The sequence below is a fragment of the Stenella coeruleoalba genome (genome assembly GCF_951394435.1).
Source record: "Stenella coeruleoalba genome assembly, chromosome: 19".
In the NCBI taxonomy this organism is placed as follows: domain Eukaryota; kingdom Metazoa; phylum Chordata; class Mammalia; order Artiodactyla; family Delphinidae; genus Stenella; species Stenella coeruleoalba.
Window position 1 is genome coordinate 38,895,678 of NC_137165.1, and position 19,047 is coordinate 38,914,724.

Genomic DNA, 19,047 nt, shown 5'->3' on the forward strand with positions numbered 1-19,047 from the left:
CCGCCTGCCGATGCAGGGGACACGGGTTCAAGCCCCGGTCCGGGAACATCCCACATGCCGTGGAGCGGCTGGGCCCGTGAGCCGTGGCCGCTGAGCCTGCACGTCCGGAGCCTGTTCTCCGCAGCGGGAGAGGCCACAGCAGTGAGGGACCCGCGTACCGCAAAAAAAAAAAAAGAGACAGAGAGAGATTGGACACATGGAAGAGGAGAAGGTGATGTGAGGATGGAGGAAGCGACGGGAATGATGCGGCCACAAGCCAAGGAATGCCTACCGCCACCAGAAACGGGAGGAGGAACATCTTGGTCTTGGCCAGTGAAGCTGATTTTGGAATTCTGACCTCCAGAACTGGTGAGAGAATACATTTCTGTTGTTTAAATCCATCAAGTTTGTGGTAATTTGTTACATTAGCCGCAGGGAACCAACGAAGAGTAACGGGAAAATTGCTGGTGGGTATGCGAGTTGGTGAACCCACTCAGAGGCTCTACCTTGGGATGGCAGTGAGGATCCCGAGTTCTCACACGCAGAGCATTTGGGGCAGTCCCTGGGACACTGGCTGTTCGTATTCCCAGTCCCCACTGAGGTGTCCCTGAAGGGGAGCAACGGCAGCCCCTCCAATGGCAACCTCGACATCCACCTCAGGCCTGCCCCTGCCCACCTCCCAGCTGCACCTGGTGTAGCTTCCAGAGGCCAGTCTTTGGCCTGGCCCCACTTATCCCCTCAGCCAAGCTGCCCAACCCCCGCCCCCCCCCAGGATCTCCCATCTTCTGGCCTTCCAGAGGAGGGGGAGTGCTGAGGAGAAATGTAGCCCCTCTCTTCTCCCTGGAGCCTAGATCTACTCCCTGGGCAGAGGTCAATAAGAGGAATGATCTGTTGGGCCAGATTAGAGATCTATAATCCAGTGGGGCCTGGTGGCTGCATGTCCCAACAGGCACCAAGGTCCTTGAGGCTCCCTTAGGTATATTTTACTTGCTTTACTCAACAAGGACACATTTCTGAAAAAGTGCACATTGCATGTTTGTATTTGGAATATCATACTTGAACCTAGTTTTAGGAAGGTGCATTAAAAGGTGGAAAATTGTAGAAAGCAATAAAGCAGCCTTGTGGGGGTGATCTGTTTAAGGGATATTCATAGTTTATAGCCTTATCTCAAACTCCCCTCCCAACCCTGCTCCTCCCAGAAACAAACCTACCAAAGGTCAGGGGTTGGGCCTGACTTCCCAGGCTGGTCCCTCCCAGGAAGGGGAGCTGGGGCGGGCCTCTACCCCTGCACCTGGTCCTGCTGGCATTCTTCGAAGGGCAGGCCAAGTGGGTATCCACTGAATCCCACCCACCAGGGCGCATCCTCCAGACTGGAGCTGAGAGAACAGAATTCTGCCCTCCTGGGTCCCACACATCAGAAAGCCCTGAATTTTGGAGTGGGGGCAGGGAGTACTTCCAGCACAAGCCCCTCCTCCTACAGATGGAAATGCTGTCCTGGCCCTTGGTTACAGTCCTCCAGGATAGTGTCATCCCATCATCCTTCCAGTATCTTCCCAACACCTGAGTTAAGTTTTTAGCCTCTTCTGGTGTCTTCTGGACTGGACATCCACTCTCAAATAGACTAGGCTTTCAGAGAAAGTGACAGATCTAGAAACCTTCTTGGGACAACTGTGTGTACCTCTCATGAGAGGCAGGAGAAACTTACAAAGTAATATCCTCAATTCACATAGACCCCAGGGGAATTGATAACGTATCAGCAAGCCTGGTGTAGCTGAAACCACAAGAAGTGAAATAAATGTGTTTTCTTTCACATTTACCTCCCCCAGGGAGAGTAGGACAAAGGCAAGTGGTTACATTAAGAATTTCTTAAAGACAATACTTCTGTATCTCATTTGTATTTTTTTTAATTAAGTAATTAATTTATTTATTTTTGTCTGCATTGGGTTTTCATTGCTGCGCGCGGGCTTTTTCTAGTTGCGGCGAAAGGGGCTACTCTTTGTTGCGGTCCACGGGCTTCTCATTGCGGTGGCTTCTCTTGTTGTGGAACGTGGGCTCTAGGCGCGCAGGCTTCAGTAGTTGTGGCGTGCAGGCTCGGTAGTTGTGGCGCACGGGCTTATTTGCTCTGCAGCATATGGGATCTTCCCAGACCAGAGATCAAACCGATGTCCCGGGCATTGGCAGGCGGATTCTTAACCACTGTGCCACGAGGGAAGTCCCTCTTATTTGTATTTCAAAGTTTGCATTAAGTACCTGCTATATATCAGGTCAGTATCAGTGATAGATAACTCTGGGCTCCAAGAGCTAACATTCTATAAGGGAGGCAAATACATGACTAGATCATTACAATACTATACATGTGGACTTCCCTGGTGGAGCAGTGGTTAAGAATCCACCTGCCAATGCAGGGGACACGGGATTGAGCCCTGGTCCGAGAAGATCCCACGTGCCGCGGAGCAACTCAGCCCGTGTGCCACAACTACTGAGCCTGCACTCTAGAACCCGTGAACCACAACTACTGAGCCTGCGTGCTGCAACTACTGAAGCCTGCGCACCTAGAGCCTGTGCTCCACAGCAAGAGAAGCCACCGCAATGAGGGGTCCGTGCACCTCAACGAAGAGTAGCCCCAGCTCGCCCTAACTAGTAAAAGTCCATAAGCAGCAACGAAGACCCAAAGCAGCCCAAAATAAACAAATGAATAAATAAATTAAAAAGTAATACTATATATGTGTGTGTATACATATTTAATCAATCATGGTATATAGCATGTTAAATAGAAGCATGTGAGTAAGCCCTGTAGGAACAAGAAAATTCCTGGTGGAGCAGGGGGCATAATAATTAATTTAGGCCTTGAGGGATGGATAGGAGTTTGTCTTGGTTTACTCAGGGTGTGGAGAGGCCATTCCTAATCTCGTCCTGTTAGGCAGCTTCTGCACCCAGGAAGGTAGGCAGAGAAAGACCTCATGTGCACATTCAGGGAGCGTTGGGAGAGGAGGCTGCAGAGGCCCCTTCCTAGGAGGGCCAGGCCAAGTCTGTTCCACTATGGGCCGTGGGGAGCCTTTGAAGGACTGTCCGCCTGAGGCCTAGGGGCACAAGGGGATATTTAGGATGGAGGCAAACACGTACTCAAGAGGCCATGAGAAGCTGAACCAAGTAGATGCAGGGCTGGAGATGGTAGGGCAGGTTTGAGAGTTGGTTAATTAGAATTTAGAATGTAACTTGGAGGGAGAGCCAGGGATAGGGGGAATCGTATGCCTTTTCTCTACCCAGTGCCTCGCTCTGAGCCTGGAACGGGACACGGTGCATGGAGGAAGGTAGGATTTCAAGGTCTTTGAAGCCTACTTCTAAGCGAGGGAGCAGGGGATGAGGATGCTTGAGGCTGTGGTGAACCTGGCCTAAGGAGGGGCTGGTGACGCTCAACCCCACCTCCAGGGAGATCTTGAGGAAGGCCCTTCAGGTCAGGAGGCAGCCACAGCCCCCCACCCAGCACCCGCCTGAGGCTTGGGGTAGGAGCGGACAGCCTGGGAGGAGAGCCTGGGAACCGGTCTGCCAACCAGTTTAACCAGGGACTAGTTTCGACTCCGGAGTTCAAAGGAGCTGGGTGCACCCCGTCCCTCCCAGCCAATGGGAGCAGCGGCCCTTAACCCTTCCCCAACTGTGCCCGGGGCAACGTCCAGGCAGCAGTTCATTCTGGGGAAGGGTCTGGTCTCTTTGGGGCATGAAATGGGTGGGGGTGACCTTGGTTATGGTTGGGGGTTGCCACCAGGCACCTGAGAGTGGGGAAACTGAGGAGAGAGGCTCCCGTGTTCTCCCCACCTCAGACTTCTCTCAGGATTGCCTCCTCCTGGCTGGGCGGTCCCTGGAGGACCCTGGCTTCTGGGTGGGTGCGGGGGGTGCTGGGGTTGGATTTCTGGGGTGATGAATATTCATCAGGCAAGCCAGCCTCTGCTTCTGTTTACTCAGCCGGGAAGGGCTGGGTTTCAGGTTCACCTTGACTCCTGGAGCTGCAGCGCCGCTGAGCAGGTACCCGCTCCTGCACCTGTTTCTCTCTCACCTGCCGCACAGCTGCTCCTACTCAGCTCTCCTGGCCTGAGCCTTGCCTGGCGTGGCACCCCGGAGGCACCCCTACCTCCCTCAGCCTCCCTCGGGGCAGCTCCTCCACTCAGCGCCTTCTCTAGGGAAGCTCTCGCCTTCAGCCCGGAGCGATCGGGATCACAGGTACAGGCAGAGGGTGGGCAGGAGGGGAAACCAAGGCACAGACCTCTGTCAGGGGACCCAGTTCTGCCTCCACAGCTGACAGGCCCAGCTGGGAGGGGGAACCAGGCACGCAGTCTCCCATCTCTCACTAGGTGGGCAGGCAGAACTCCACTCATCCCACTGGCTTCTTGGAGTCAATCCAGGCCTCCAACAGAGCTCCTTCTGGGAAAGTTTAACTCCAGAGCAGGGCTCTGTTAACTCTTGTGAGCTGGAGCCTACCACCTCCTACCCCCCAGCCTGGAGGATGTTTCTGGCTGGCCAGTAGGAACATCTCCCTGTCCTATCCAGGGTACCCCAGTCTCATGCAGAGTGAAGAAATACCACAGGGGCCCTGCAGAGAGATGGGGGATGGGGGTTCTGAGTTCTGTCTTGCAACATGGACGTTGACTTGCTCCCTCAATCCCCCTCCACCCTTCCACCTCCACCCCTGTCAATGGTTAACTTGTCCCAGCTCAGAAGGAGCCTAGCCCAGTCTGGGCAAGGCCCTTAGGAGAGCTCACAGAACCCAGCTGGCATGGTGGGGGCTGTCCTGGGGTGCCTACATGCATGCCAGGGTGCTGACCACCATAGGCGGGGGGGGGGGGGGGTGGGCAGGCTGTCCCGTGAGGCCCTTTGTGGGTTCCCAAGCTGTGCAAACAGCAGAGGTGTAGCTTACATCTTCAGGGCTGATTTCTATCATCCCATGGGTGGCAAGGCCCCGGGGCAAGGGCCCTGCCCTCAGCGCGGCCTGCTCAGGGTCCTGCACAAGCAGACGTGTCACCAAACGCCGAGTCTGTTCAAAATCCCAAGTACCTTCCCTTCCCCCAGGCCTCCCTAGCCTCCTGTGGCTAGGCCTGGACATGTGGCTGTAGGCATCTGGCTCTTTGCAACTTTGGATACCTGGGAAGTTTGACTATCGTGTCACTTTTTTTTTTTCTAAAGCAAATCAGATTTTACACTACTTTGGGGTAGCTCACTATGTAAAAGCATCTTATAGCCAGGTTATCTTGTGAAACAAAGAATAGTCCACTAATTTATCTGTTCCGCAAGTTCAGATTTCCATAGGCCAGGCTTGCCTAGGGGGCCAAACACCTGCTTACTGATGCGCGCATGTCCTCCTGGACAGGAGGGATAGCAAGGCGTGGCGAAAAGCATCTTGGAGAGACCAGAGTCCTCCAAGGCCAGGAGACAAGGGCACCAATGCCTTGGTGCCGTGGTAGAGGCTCCAGCGCAGGGTCCGAGGGCTATTCCGACCTCTCTCTGTGGTTTTCTGACACAGTTTGGTGGTTACTGTCAGTTCAGGAGCTGGATCCTCCACTCCCCAAGTTCCTTGGCAGTGGGAGGTGGTGGGGCTGTGGACTTTGCCCCGGACCAGGTGGTGACTGGGGCACCCACAGGCCAAGCAAGCGCCCTGTCCCTCCTTCCCAGCCCTCCCCACAGCTCCTTCCAGAAACCCATTCTGGCACACCAAGTTCTGTGCAAGGCTGTGCTCAGCCCAGGTGGGGCAGACTGCCAAAGCAAAGCTCTCAGGCTATCCCCTTGGTGCGCTCACCTCTCCAGGGTGCCCTGAAGGTATTTATCTGACTACTCACCCCTCCTTCACTTTCTTTCTTTCTTTTTTTTTTTTTTTTTTTTTTTTGCGGTATGCGGGCCTCTCACTGCTGTGGTCTGTCCCGTTGCGGAGCACAGGCTCCGGACGCACAGGCTCAGCGGCCATGGCTCACGGGGCACAAACACATGTCCCCTGCATCGGCAGGCGGACTCTCAACCACTGCGCCACCAGGGAAGCCCCCTCCTTCACTTTCTAAGTGGGAGCTGCACTAGATCTCCCTGGGATTCTCTTGCTACTTGAGCTCAACTCGAGGGACAGAGCTGGCAAAGTGGGATCTGCTTCCTGCACAGAGAGGTGGGAAGCAATCCACTGGGTATCTGCTTTGGGCAAGGGGATGGGTATACGGAGGGCCAGGGGATGACCGCAACAAGGGGGCCATGGAGGCAGGCACTCAATTCATTCCAAGCCTAGGTCAGTATCCCGCTTTCATTTTCTCTGAATTTGATATGCTCCCCCTCTAAAAGAAATCCAGACTCATTATGGAAAATCTGGGAATCAAAAAATGGAGAGGAGGGCTTCCCTGGTGGCGCAGTGGTTGAGAGTCTGCCTGCCGATGCAGGGGACACGGGTTTGTGCCCCGGTCCGGGAAGATCCCACATGCCGCAGAGCCTGCGCGTCTGGAGCCTGTGCTCTGCAACAGGAGAGGCCACAATAGTGAGAGGCCCGCGTACGGCTAAAAATAAATAAATAAAATAAATAAAAATAAATAAATAAATAAATGGAGAGGAGAAAACATCCCCTATTCCTTCTACATAAAGAAAACCAATATTAATCATTTGTCATATTTCTTTCTGGTCTTTTTAGAAAATGTAAATGTAGTTAAGACCACCAGGGTTTTTTTGTTTGTTTGTTTTTTGGGTTTTCTGGCCACGCCGCACGGCTTGCGGGATCTTAGTTCCCCACCAGGGGCTGAACCCAGGCCCTCGGGCCCTCAGCAGTGAAACGGTGGAGTCCTAACCACTGGACCGCCAGGCAATTCCCAAGACCATCAGTTTTTAAAAGGAGGTGACACGTTTGCCTGGGCTTAGGCCGACTGACCATCTAGCTTTCTGTACTGTGTACTGTGGCTATCGCACCCTCCTCCTCAGGACTTTCACAGCCCATGCCACGGAGTCCTGAGAACCAGACCACCAATCCCTCCGGGCCCAGAGATGTCTCCATTTCTCATTGCTCTGCATGCTTTTTCATTGATCTTAATTCCTCCAGTCTATGCTCTCTTCTTCTTGTGGTGTCCAGGCAACTTCACCTGCCCGAACTTCGACTAGCTCAGGCGGCAACTTTGTGGAAATTAGTAAAAGGCTAGGCCACATCTGTGTCACGACAGGGGTGAAGCCTGGATTTCAGCCCCCTTGCCCCACCTCTTGTGGGGTATCCTTATGGAGGGTCCAGCCTGTGATAACCAGATCCCACATGTACCTCTTGGCCGCACCAAACTTCCTTCCAAATGTTCAGGTCCCCTTCAAACCCCTGTCCTTGTGGAAGCTGCATGGGGAAGGGGACCCACCCCTCAATAATTATCACATTAGCATAAATGTTATTGAATACTTTGCAAAGCATGTCTACCTCATGGGCAGGGATTAACGTTACAGCTAAATGTTAGGGCTGAAAGGGATGGGTGAGGACACCGAGGTCCAGAGAAGTAACTTGCCAGAGGTCACGAGGCTGGAACAGTCCTCGGGACTTCCCGCTCCCAGCCTGACATTTCTCGCCCTTAGAAAAACCCCGCTGCTCATTTAGTCGTGGTGGGGACCACCGGGAGGTCCAAATTACTCTGACCATCACAAATCCTATTTAATTTTGTAATGAATTCCAAGTAAAATGCACAGGGTGTTTCTGTCCGTCTGATACCAGCTGACCATCTGTCCACTCCTGGCAGCAGGGCCTGGAGGTATAGCAGGAACAGCATGGGAAGGTGGCAAAGGCCTGGTTGCTGTGTGACCGGGGCGAGCTCTTCCCCTTCCTGCAGCCCCAAGGGGCCTGGAGTGTCAAAGCTGCCTGGCAGTGGTGTTTGGTTGTCCCATTGTCCCCTCCGCCTGGCTCAGATGGCGTCCCCATGGATGTCTTCTTGGCCACCCCTTCCCCAGACCCCTCTCTCTCCTGATATACCCCAAAAGTATTGCATCACCTACCTGAATCCTGGGTTCATTTGGCCCCAGGCTTCAATTCTTTCAAGCCCAGGCTATGAAAATAGCCCACATTTGGGAGACTAGAAAGGGGCCCCCGCCCCTTCTCCCCACTGACCCCTTTCTCTACATCCCCTGCTCCTGCAGAAAGGCCCACCCTCGGGTGTGAGAGCACCATGACCGAAGTTGGTTGGTGGAAGCTGACTTTCCTCCGGAAAAAGAAATCCACTCCCAAGGTGCTGTATGAGATCCCTGACACCTACACCCAAACTGAGGGCGGCGCAGAGCCCCCAAGGCCTGACGGCGGGGGCCCCAACAGCAACTTTAACACCCGCCTGGAGAAGATTGTGGACAAGAACACGAAGGGCAAGCACGTCAAAGTCTCCAATTCGGGCCGCTTCAAGGAGAAGAAAAAGGTCCGAGCCACGCTGGCAGAGAACCCCAACCTCTTTGATGACAGGGAGGGCAAAGGACAGTGAAGGGGGCCAAGCAGGACGCTAGCACCTCCCCACTCCCTGCCATCAGCCGGATCTGAGACGGGAGCTCGCCACGCTGGCCTCTTTGGCCACAGCTGAAGCCTCGGCGGCAGTCGATGCCTGCTGGCAGGAAACGTCTGGTTTTAGGTTTGTATTTATGTGCTCCAGCTTTCTGGAAGGCCTGAGAGATCCCAGGTCCTCCCGCCCTCCTCCACCACACACAAAGGCACTCCAGTTCAAGGATGAAAAGTCCCACTCAGGAAGGACAGCCCTCCTCGAAGAGGTGGAAGCACCAGAAGGGAGGTGGGCGTGGAAGGAATGGAACAGGGAGCTGGACAGACCTCACCCCCTCCTGGGACACAGGGTCAAGGGTGAGTTTGAATTGCTGCTCCCTCTACTTTCTCTACCTGTGATTATTCTCTGGATCGATTCTGAGAGTGCATTTTCCAGAAGCCACGTGATGCGGGGTGGCTTCCTGGAGCTGAGGCGGAGATGCTGAACTTGAGCTCACCTCCTAACTCAGGTGGGAAACTTCCTGGAACTCTGCCCCCAGGTGCAGGGGGAGGGCAACCCTGGCACTCCCTAGGGGGTGCTGCAGAAGGCCAGATTAGGGACCCCATGGGTTCCTGCACATACCCTCAAAGGAAAGCTACACTGCCCCGCAGGTCCAAACTCAGAAAGGGGGTGGGAGGCTCTGACAGGAGCCCTCCTCCCCCTACTAGTATTTAAGATGGATCAGCCTCAGAGGTGAGTCCTGCAGCCTTGCATTTTGTTTAAAATAATCCTCGTAGGTTTCTCTCTTTGTAATAAACAATGCTGCAGAAGCAGAGAACCTGTTTATGCTCTTGTCTTGCATTTACTGAGATGCTGTTTTTCATGCCTTTACTCTTTTTTACTTTGTGTTCGAACTATTCCTCTCAAGCACCAGGAAGGGTCCCCAGGTGTAAAAATGTAGCACTTGGGTCACTAACTTCACCACCAAGCCATCTTTAGCATCTGGAGATGAAGAGAGTAAAGGAGGGAGCTAGTTACACCTCAGCAAGAGAGGCTGTCAGGGGCTCCAAGAGAATGGAGTAGACCTTTGGTGACCAATCCCCAAATCTCGGTGGTTTGGTTTGGGATCCAGATTCAAATTCTGGTTCCCCCCTTAGTAGCTGTGTGATGTGGGGGAACATTAAAGAGAAAAAAAAAGCAGCAACAGCAACAATAACAAAAAACACCTCCTCTGAGCCTGTTTCCTCTTCTGTAAAAGGGGCTGTAGTAATACCTGTTTCACAGGGGGTGGTCAGTATTAAGTGGCCCATAAGTAGTCCTATAGTAGGTGCCCAGTGAATATCGGTTTCCTTCCCCTTCCTTTATGAAGGAACTCCACTATAGCCCACAGCTACCGTTTAAGGACAAGGAGAGAGCTTACTCCCTATGCTGTTAGGTCCAGACCCAGGAGCTGAGAACTGGAAAAAATTGGCCAAATCTTTGGAGCTCATGGTGGGAACAGAAAGAGACCAAGGTGACAACTAAACAATGTGATTCTGTGGCTTCCAGGTCAGCTCCTCGCAGGCTACTGGGCCACCCCAGGGAGGTACTCAGGAAATTTACCAAAACAAACAGACCTGTACAAGGGTGCCTTTGTTAGGTGGCCTCACCCAGGCCAGAGGGAACTCTGAGGATGAGTGTGGGAGACCAGGGGCCGGAGGGAGGGAAGGCGGGCTCAGGTGTGCTGCCTTCCCCAAAGCCTCTTCCCGTATCCCTCCCCACCACATGGAACTTTCTAGGGTCCCATCAATCACTCAGTCCATAAGGCCTCCCATGGAGGAGCTGACTTTCCCAGGGCTGCAGCTCTGCCTAGGGTTAGCAGCTGACACTCACAGAGGGCTTCTGACAGGCCAGGCGCTGTGACAAGTCCTCCACAGGGTCCGCCTTTAACTCATCACGGGTGCTATCATTATCGCTGTTTTCCACTTTTCCAGGTGCATTAGCTGAGGCTTAGAGAGGTCAGGTCACTAGCCCTAGGTCAGGGCTTGCAGTGGCCGAGCTGAGACGGAGGCCAGAGCTGTGCACATGACTGCTGCACCACACAGCCCCTTCCACACTTGATTTTTATCTGCTTAGGGAAGGGAAACTGAGGCTCAGAACAAGGAAAGGAGCACAGTCACCTTCTGCAGAAGGGGAGGTGGGGTTATGCCTGGGCCTCGGGATCCTGGACGGCAAGCACCATCCGATGGGGCTGCCCAGACCCTGGAACCAGTGAGGGAAAGTCAACCAGCTTCAAAGGTGAGTGTCCCCTGTGACCCCAGGCCGTAGGGACCTGCCACTTCAGCCATCCTGAAGACCATCCTGAGGCAAGGGGGGGGGTGAGGTTGGGCCCTGGGCCACTGACCCGTGGTTCTGTCTCATGCTGGCAACGCATGCACCACCACCCCTCTTAGGTGAGAGAGTCTGCAGGCCCCCCTGCCCCATGCTTGCCACCCCACTCCACGGCCCAAAGTGATGTCCGCGGAATCTTCCAGGGAAACTCCACATATATCCCTAAGCTGGGGGATGGATGAATGGGGGTGGGGGGAGGTACTAAAAGCCGAAGGGAGATCTGGCTGCCCAGGGAGTCAGAGCCAAGGCGGCTGCAAGTTTTCACGAGGCTGGGGCAGGAGGAGGAAGCGAGGGTGCAGGTACGTGTGGGAGCCGGGAGAGGCTGCGGGTTTTCGACCACAGTTTCACTGGGACAAGACCCAGGCGTGGCAAGGGGGAAAGGGGGAGCAGGGAGGGCCGACCAGAACTGGCCTGCGCTGCCCAGGAGGGGCCAACCCTGGGCTTCGGGCTCCCCCTGCTGGACGCCCAACCTCCCAGAGGGGAGAAGCCAGTTGGGAGGAGTTGCTTAATTCCCCAACTCCCCTCAATCCTGGGGGGCAGGGACGAGACTGGGCTGGATTGAACATTAATATCATGCGTGGCTGACGAGCTTTTATTGTAGATTCGGCACAGTGATTGTCAGAGGAGAGGAGAGGAACAGCTGAGACCAGGCCCAAAGCAGGGGGGATACACAGCCCCCAACAATGCAAACAGGACACGGTAGGGAAGGGCACCCCAGCACCCTCTCCTGCAGGTGGCCACAGGATTACTGTTGTGCCTTCCTGCACCCAGGCTTAAGGGGGGCCAACACCCAGAGGGCCGCCCTTGGAGGAGGGAGTCAGTAACAGACACGGAAGCACACGCCCATGCAGTGGAATGAAGCAGTTTACAGGGTAGCAAGCTCAGGGCCAACGTGTACAAACAGTCAGTTCTCTGATGCCGGCTTAGTCACAGCAAACATTTGCCCAGCCTGGCTCCCCTCCGAAGCCTGTAGGCCACTCACCCAGGTTGTCCCTGGTCACCAGACTTGGGCTCGAGGAAAGCAAATACTACAGCTCAGCACAGGCCTCGGCCAAGAGTGACTGAAGAATCCAATTGTGAGGGTGGGAGGCCGTTGCTTTAGAAGTTGAGGCTAGTGCATTGGGTCACCTGGGGGCGGGGGTGGTCTTGTTGAAAGCTGAGTGAGATTCAGTGGGTCTGGGCTGGGCTCCCAAGTGATGCTGCTGCTGCTGGCCTGTGGACCACACGGCAAGTACCAAGCATCTACTACTGGGGGGTCTCAACCTCGGCTGCACAGAATTCCCCGAGGACCTTTTAACCTTCCCCAAGTCCGGGCTGCACTCACACTGGTCAGATCATCTCTGAGGGTGGGTCTGGGCACCAGGGTTTTTAAAGCTCCTCGGTAATTCCAGTGAGGATGAAAACCAGTGATCTAGGAGTCATCATCAGTTGGGGGTGGGGGTGGGGGTAAAAGGATGTGTGAGTGTCAGAAAAGTATAATTTCTATTGTTTAATTTTATACCTGGAAAGTAAAATACATATAAATGTATGTACATATGTATTTCACATACATATAGTTTTTATAACCAAATATGGAGAGTAAAGCTTGATGAAAAGCTTCCTGATACGTAGGTACCAGCACAAGTCCCTTCTACAAAACTCCTGCCTGACAGTGACAGAACACTCATTACCTAACCTACACCCTCCTAGGCAGCCCCAATTGTTTGAAATCTCTTCCCATATTGAGATGAAATGTACTTCTGTGCAGCTTCCACCTGTGGGGCCTTTGGAGCGACAGAGAATAAATTCAGTCTCTTTTCCACATTGCTGTGCTAATGGAAGGCAGCTATCAGTTGGGTTAAGTGGTATAAAAATATCCTATTAGTAAATGAGATAGTTAAGGTACTTTTCGTTGCAAGCAACACAAATAGATAATGGCTAGTTTAAGCAGAAAAAAAAGATTTTTTTTTCTGTAAAGAGATAATGGGTTTTCTGAGGTAGGAGGAGGAACTGCACAGCCCAGACACAGGAAGGAGGGGTCCAGGGACTGCTGAGGGAGTTGCAAGAGCAGCACCCAGAGGCTGTTGCTTCTAGGCGGCCATTATTGACTTGGCTACAGACACTCCTATGCTCTGAGTCCCTCCGTTTCAAATTTCAAATTGGTGACGAGAAAAAACAATTGGCTAGATTGGCTCAGGTGCTTCTGCTGGGACCAACGGGCTTTGGCCGGTACGACTGTCACGTGATAACAGACAAGGCTACGGTGGGCCCAGGCCCTGTCACCAGAAAAGGGAATCACACCAGATGCTACCCCTAGAGGGAGCTATTCCAATAAATCATAGTTAAGGTCAAGAATAATTATGGGATTATTTTACATTTGTGATTGTCCATGCCACTGTTAGACTCCCCTAGACCAGCTGACTACAGAGAACTCTCTGAAGGGCCCTGAATATAAGAGGTGGGAAGGGAAATGCATTGAGTTTAGAAGGGCCTGGCTCCTGATCCCATACCCTCTCTTAGCATGGATCCCAGCTCCAGTCAGCGCCAGCAGATTGGGAGTCAGGGTGCAAGTCTCTCATAGAGCCAGTCTTCCTCCCCTCGGTGGGTCATGGGCCCCAAGGGGGAGTCTCCTGTCGGTAGGCCCCGTCGAAAAGCGATCCGGTCATGCAGGCGGTTGGTTTGGCCTTGCCAGAACTCCATTACTTGGGGGTACAGGGTGTAGCCACCCCTACAAGGAGAAGCAGAGGCTTCGGTGCTCTGTGCGTTTGTCCAGCCAGGCAACCCCACCACCCTCTGCGCCATCCCAGCGCCCGTGAAGGGAGTTGCTGGCGTGCATCAAACAAGGGTTGCCAGGAAGGAGGAGATCTGTAATTCCATGGACAGGGTGGCTTTAAGTAAGCACGAGGGTCCCAGTGTCCCTTTCTAGACGACCACCAGGTATCACTCACCAGTATTTTGGCTTCGGCACCTCTTGCTCCTGGTAGAGTTGCTCCAGTTCCTCATTTTTCTTTCTCAGGTACTGTCCAGGGGAAGGAGATGGAGGAAGGGCCAGACCCTGTCAGTGATTCACTTAATCACCACTTACTGAGCATGTGTTCTTGCGCCAGGTGCTGAGGACACTGGTGCGCAAACCCGGCTGGCCTCTGGCCTCTAGGGGCACAGTCCAACGGGAGGGTCAGACAGATACAGGAGGCCTGTTCCCTGCTCGCCAAATCCACGCCCCCCAGGGAGACCATCCATTTCACTTTGCTGGAGAGAGAGGGCCCTGGCATCCCCTGGGGACAGCCTCTGGGGCTGAGCCAAAGCACTACCACGCAGAGGACTAAGGAGAAGCCCCACTCACCTCCCGATCGGGGATCACGGAACTCTGGTGACTGACCACAGCCCCAATCTGGCTGCTCTTGGGGCGGGAGTGGAAGTAGCACTCGGCCTCCTCCTCGGGCAGCTTCTTCACGGGACCCTCCACTCGCACCTGCACAGGGATGGTCCTGGTTAGACGGCATTCCGTGCCACCTGCCCCCGCAACCAGTAGAGGCCCCAGTCCTCTCTGTTCTTCTCTTTGTCCACTGCCCTGTCACGCCTGACTCCAGCTAGCCCAGCTAAGTGAGAGCCGTTTGAAAGGCAGGATGTTTGCCCAGCCTGGGGACCCTCACCAGGTTCATTCATAAACTCAGGCCCTTCCCACCCCTGCCCACCCCAGTCTGTCCCAGGAATGCACACTCACCTGACGGTTTAGGGGCTCCCAGTAGAAGACAAGGGAAGCAAAGGGATTAGAGTCCTGGAAAGGAAACAGAATCCACAGACAGTCATCAGGACAGAAGTGAGGATGCCTCCAGCATGGGGGGAAGGCAGGGAGTCTGCATCGCGCAGGCCCACTGCAGATGCATTTACTGTAACGTCTCATTTTTAAATCCTCAAAGGTAGGCCAACTTTTACAGGTGTGGAGACAGGCTCAGAGAGGTTAAGTAACGTGCCCAGGTTCACACGGTAAATGGGCCAGAGGGACTCCAAAGTGAGGCTTGCCATTTCTCTCACCCATAGATTTGCAAATCCTCAGAAATGTATGTTTGGCTGCACTGGACTCAGGGAAGGGCACTCATTTTGGATTCACGAATTGAATGCATACGAAGTGCCAACTCTGTGCTCAACACCGGGAGAGGTGCTGGGGGTATAACAGAGATACCACAGATGCAGCCTCTGACCCCAAGGAGCTACGGTTTAGCAGAGGACACAAACATTAATCACATAATCCCATAAATACATACATGGTTAGAAACTAAAAAAATGGCGGCAAGGAAAGTTGCCAGCTATAATGACTGCAAACAGTGCAAGGGGCCGACTCAGCCTGGGAGTCCAGAAGGCTTTCCTGAGGAGGTAATGTGGGGGCTGGACCCAAAGGAACAGGAGCTACTCAGGTAAACATAGGGAGGTAGGGGTGCCTACAGAGAGCACTCATCCACGGCAGAGAGAAGGGCAAGTGCAAAGGCCCGCAGGCGGGATGGTGCCTGCGCACAGCCGGCAAGTGGGCTGGGGCAGCTATGGCATGAGAAGGTGACCAGTGAGCCAGGGCTGGACCCTGCAGGCCCAGGAAGGATTTACCGTGAACCCTCACCAGCTCTTGTCCCTTTCGACTCTCGAAGTTAGTGAAGAAGCGGAAGCCATCCTTGCCAAAGCCCTTCAGCAGCACCATGCGGGCAGACGGTTTCCCATCTCTGCGGCAAAGAGCAGAGCACCATGGTCAGAGCCCCTCCCCACAGGATGTCTGAGCACCCCTACACCTATACCCCCTGATTCTGCACTGTCTGTGCACTCAGGCTGCCCATTCCCACTTGCCCATGGGAATTTGTCCTGGAGGTGCAGTATGACACCATTGCCTAGGGCTCTGTAATGGACCGAACTGGGTTCCCCTAAAATTCAGTTTTGAAGCCCTAACCCGCAATGTGACTATATTTGCAGGCAGGGCCTTTAGGGAGATAATTAAGGTTAAATGAGGTCATAAGAGTGGGACTCTAATCTAGCAGGTCTGGTGTCCTTATAAGAAGAAGAGACACCAGAGCCCTCTCTCCCTGCACACACAAAGGGAAGGCCATGTGAGGACACAGCAAAAAAGGTGTCCATCTGTAAGCCAGGAAGAGAGGCCTCACTAGAAAACAACTCTGACAGCACCTTGACCTTGGACTTCTAGCCTCCGGAACTGTGAGAAAATAAATCTCTGTTGTTTAAGCCCCCCCAATCTGTGGTACTTTGTTATGGTGGCCCAAGCAAACTAGCTCTGGGGGATATCTGGGGGCACAGTACAAGAGCCCTGCCTTCAAGGCCTTGTGCTTTAGTGAGTGGGGGACAAGCAGAGTTGAATAAGAGGCTAATATAAGAGATGTCTCAAGGGGTTTATGATGGATTGTCAAACGAATGACACAAACAAGCACTGCGCTAGATTTCAAGAGAGGAAGAGGGCTTTATGGAGAGGTTCCAGGAGATCTGCCTCTCAAAGAGCAGATGGGAACTGGGGAGACCGGGAGATGCGGGAGACAAAGGTGTGTGTATTGGGGGGTGGGTGCATCGAGGGCAGAGATGAATGAGGCACTACATTTTATCATTGAAATGGAATTGAGTAAAGTCTAATCTTTGGTTTAGAGGTAAGGACACTGAGGTCCAGAGAGGACAAGTTACTTGCCTGAGGCCACACAGCATGTTAATAACACAACTAGAATCATAAAGTTGTCACCCATCAAATTGAGAGCTTCCTAAGTTTCCTACTTCATCTGTACCCACCTTCAGAAGGGCCCACAGCTATGCCTACCTGGTACAGGTAGCAAGACACATGGCATTGGCTTCCCCTATGTCAGGACACTGAACAGCCTCCTCAAACCAGGCAGCAAACTGCTTCATGGGGTTCAGGGAGGTCAGCTGAGTCTCCTCAAACGCCTGGGAAGGGAGAGTTTTATTTCACTTAACAAACACATGTAGTGCATACTGTGTATGTGGCTCTGTTCTAGGCACTTTTCAAATATTAACTCATTTAGTCCTCATAACAACTATCTCATAACAAAAAACACGAAAAGGTGACTAGGTCCCACACCTACTGATGGACAAATCAGGGTTTCATGTCATGGGTGTCAAACCTATCACCTGGGGAGCCTAAAAAATAAGACAGATTCCTGGGCTCCACCCTGTAAATTCTCACTCAGTAGGTCTGAGGTTTAATGAAAACTTGCATGTTTAACATGCATTTCTGGAAATGCTCACATGCAATCAGATTTGGTAACCAGGCCCTGGGCCCAAATTCCAAAATAATTCTCTTGGTTTCTCTCCTGAGGAGGGAAAAGGCAGTAAGAGCCAGGAGCTTTCTCCTCCCCTCCTGCGTAAAACAGCCCTCCTACCCCACGTGTTACTTACTTATCAAACATGTATAAGCTAATTATCACTGTTCTAGGCACTTTTCAAATATCAAAGTCCATAATATCCCCGTGAGGTCAGTACTATCACTTCACAGGTGAGGAAACAGAGGCCCAGGGAGGTGAGTAAACCGCCCAAGGGGTGCGCGGAGCGACCTGCAGGATATCCAGGCAGACCCCCGAGTGCGCGCCCTGAGCCCCTAAGACAAGCTGCCTCTGGAGTCCACCTTCATCCTCGTTTCCCCGGAACATCTTCCCCCTTGATTGTCTTTGAACCCCCTTCTCCCACGGAGGTGACCCCGAGCCCCAAGGGGTGGACCAGAAACCCCAGGTTATCCCTCCCATTCCCCTCCGCTCCGGAGATGACTCGGATCCCCTGTGCCCCCGCCCCTGCGGAGGCCCTGCGGGGCGGCGGCACCTCTCGGTCCCCGCGGTAACTCTTGCGCATCGGTCCCAGGTCCATGACAGCACCGCGACTGCACAGGTGGCGGAGGCAGCGGGGCCACTCGGCGGGTCGCCCGAACGTCACGATGACGCCCCGTAGCCCGAACGTCATGGGGCCGCAGGCCACGTGAGCCGGCGTCGCTCCGCGCTGGGTTCCGTTGGGTTCGGAACCAGTTTCTTAGCCCGGGAATCTACGCCGGCAAGGAAGAACTTGCCAGTTGCCGAGCCAGGCCCACAGGCCCCAAGTCCTCCGAGCCAATGGGAGCCAATAGGAAGCCAGGGTTGGTGGAGGGAGCCGGGCGCGGAGATGCCATTGGTCAGAGTTTTCCAAGAGCGAGGCCAATTAGAGCAAGAACGGAGGAACCCTGCAGCCAATGGACGGCGCCTCCGGGGGCGGGAGCAGAGAGACAAGGAAATGCTGTCACCGCCGTTAACACGCACGTGGAGTTTGTTAAAGGTATAGGAAATGAAGCGGTCCTGGCCGGGGACGGGGAATGAGCCGCTGGGGGCTTGAGGGGAGTAGTCAGTATCAAGGGGCCGGCCCCTAGCAGGTGCCTGAAGGCCAGCTTAGTGCAGAAAGTACCCGTCGGAGGAGGCTGGTGCCAGGAAAGGACAAATGGAAAATGGAATTAGGGGCCAGACTCGGAGGCAAGGTGATGTGGAGACACAGAAAGGGGCGATCTGGTGGGAGGGAGAAATTGGCGTTCAAGAGTGGGACAGGTTGCAAATGACTTGTGGATCTCACGGGATAGGTACTGTATAGTGTGTGAGTATGGGGAGGTACTCTGGGGTCTGGGGAGGAGCAGTCTTACCAAGACTATGGTAAGAAAGCAGATGGCTGAATGAGAAAGGGGAAGAGGGAAATTTGGGATCAAGCCATCCCAGACCAGAACCATCTTCCAGCTCGGAATCCCCTCTCTCCAGCCTCATTGCTATAACCTGTGTCAGAGCATGCTGCTCCCTTTCCTCATGGTTTCCCCTTTTGTGGTTGCAGCAGAGTTCACACTAGCCAGTGTTCTGGTAGATGGAAAGATTGCCCCACCTCTCCCGGGCCACCCCCATCTTTGTCGTTTCCCCTTTTTCACATTTTGCCCTTTCTAGGTAGCTGGAGTGTAGCTTCCAGGTCAGTGCCAGCCATAAAGGAGGGCTCAGGGGAGCAGGTGGCTATGCAAAAGTCACTTGCAGGCTGTGGACTCAGGGCTGAGAAATAGGACATCTGCCAGTGCCCATTCCAGCTTTGACCTGGCTGGGGCAGCCTTGGGTTAAGGCCTCTGTGTAGTCCTGCTTTCCACCAACATCAGGAAGGGGAGCTGCAGGAGCCACCTAGGCAGGCACCCCAGGACTGTGCCAGGTAAGGGAAACTTCCTGCCCTGCCCAGGTGTCTGCATTACAGCCAAGCTTCATTAAGCCCAACATTAGATACCTATCATCCTTTATTATGT

At 53.8% G+C, this 19,047-nt stretch overlaps 2 protein-coding genes across 2 annotated transcripts; one reads left to right on the forward strand and one right to left on the reverse strand.

The window, feature by feature from the left end:
• The first annotated feature begins 3,438 nt into the window (after nucleotides 1–3,438).
• On the forward strand, nucleotides 3,439–9,283 carry PRR15L (proline rich 15 like). The gene is made up of 2 exons (XM_079903655.1): nucleotides 3,439–4,194; nucleotides 8,095–9,283. Exon 2 carries the CDS (start codon nucleotides 8,124–8,126, stop codon nucleotides 8,424–8,426), a length of 303 nt encoding a protein of 100 aa, XP_079759781.1. The 5' UTR covers nucleotides 3,439–4,194; nucleotides 8,095–8,123; the 3' UTR covers nucleotides 8,427–9,283.
• Nucleotides 9,284–11,280: 1,997 nt separating this feature from the next.
• On the reverse strand, nucleotides 11,281–17,882 carry PNPO (pyridoxamine 5'-phosphate oxidase). The gene is made up of 7 exons (XM_079904347.1): nucleotides 17,580–17,882; nucleotides 16,567–16,691; nucleotides 15,379–15,478; nucleotides 14,491–14,544; nucleotides 14,110–14,238; nucleotides 13,715–13,785; nucleotides 11,281–13,494 (listed from the first exon to the last, which is right to left on the reverse strand). Exons 1-7 carry the CDS (start codon nucleotides 17,715–17,717, stop codon nucleotides 13,326–13,328), a joined length of 786 nt encoding a protein of 261 aa, XP_079760473.1. The 5' UTR covers nucleotides 17,718–17,882; the 3' UTR covers nucleotides 11,281–13,325.
• Between the last annotated feature and the right edge of the window lie 1,165 nt (nucleotides 17,883–19,047).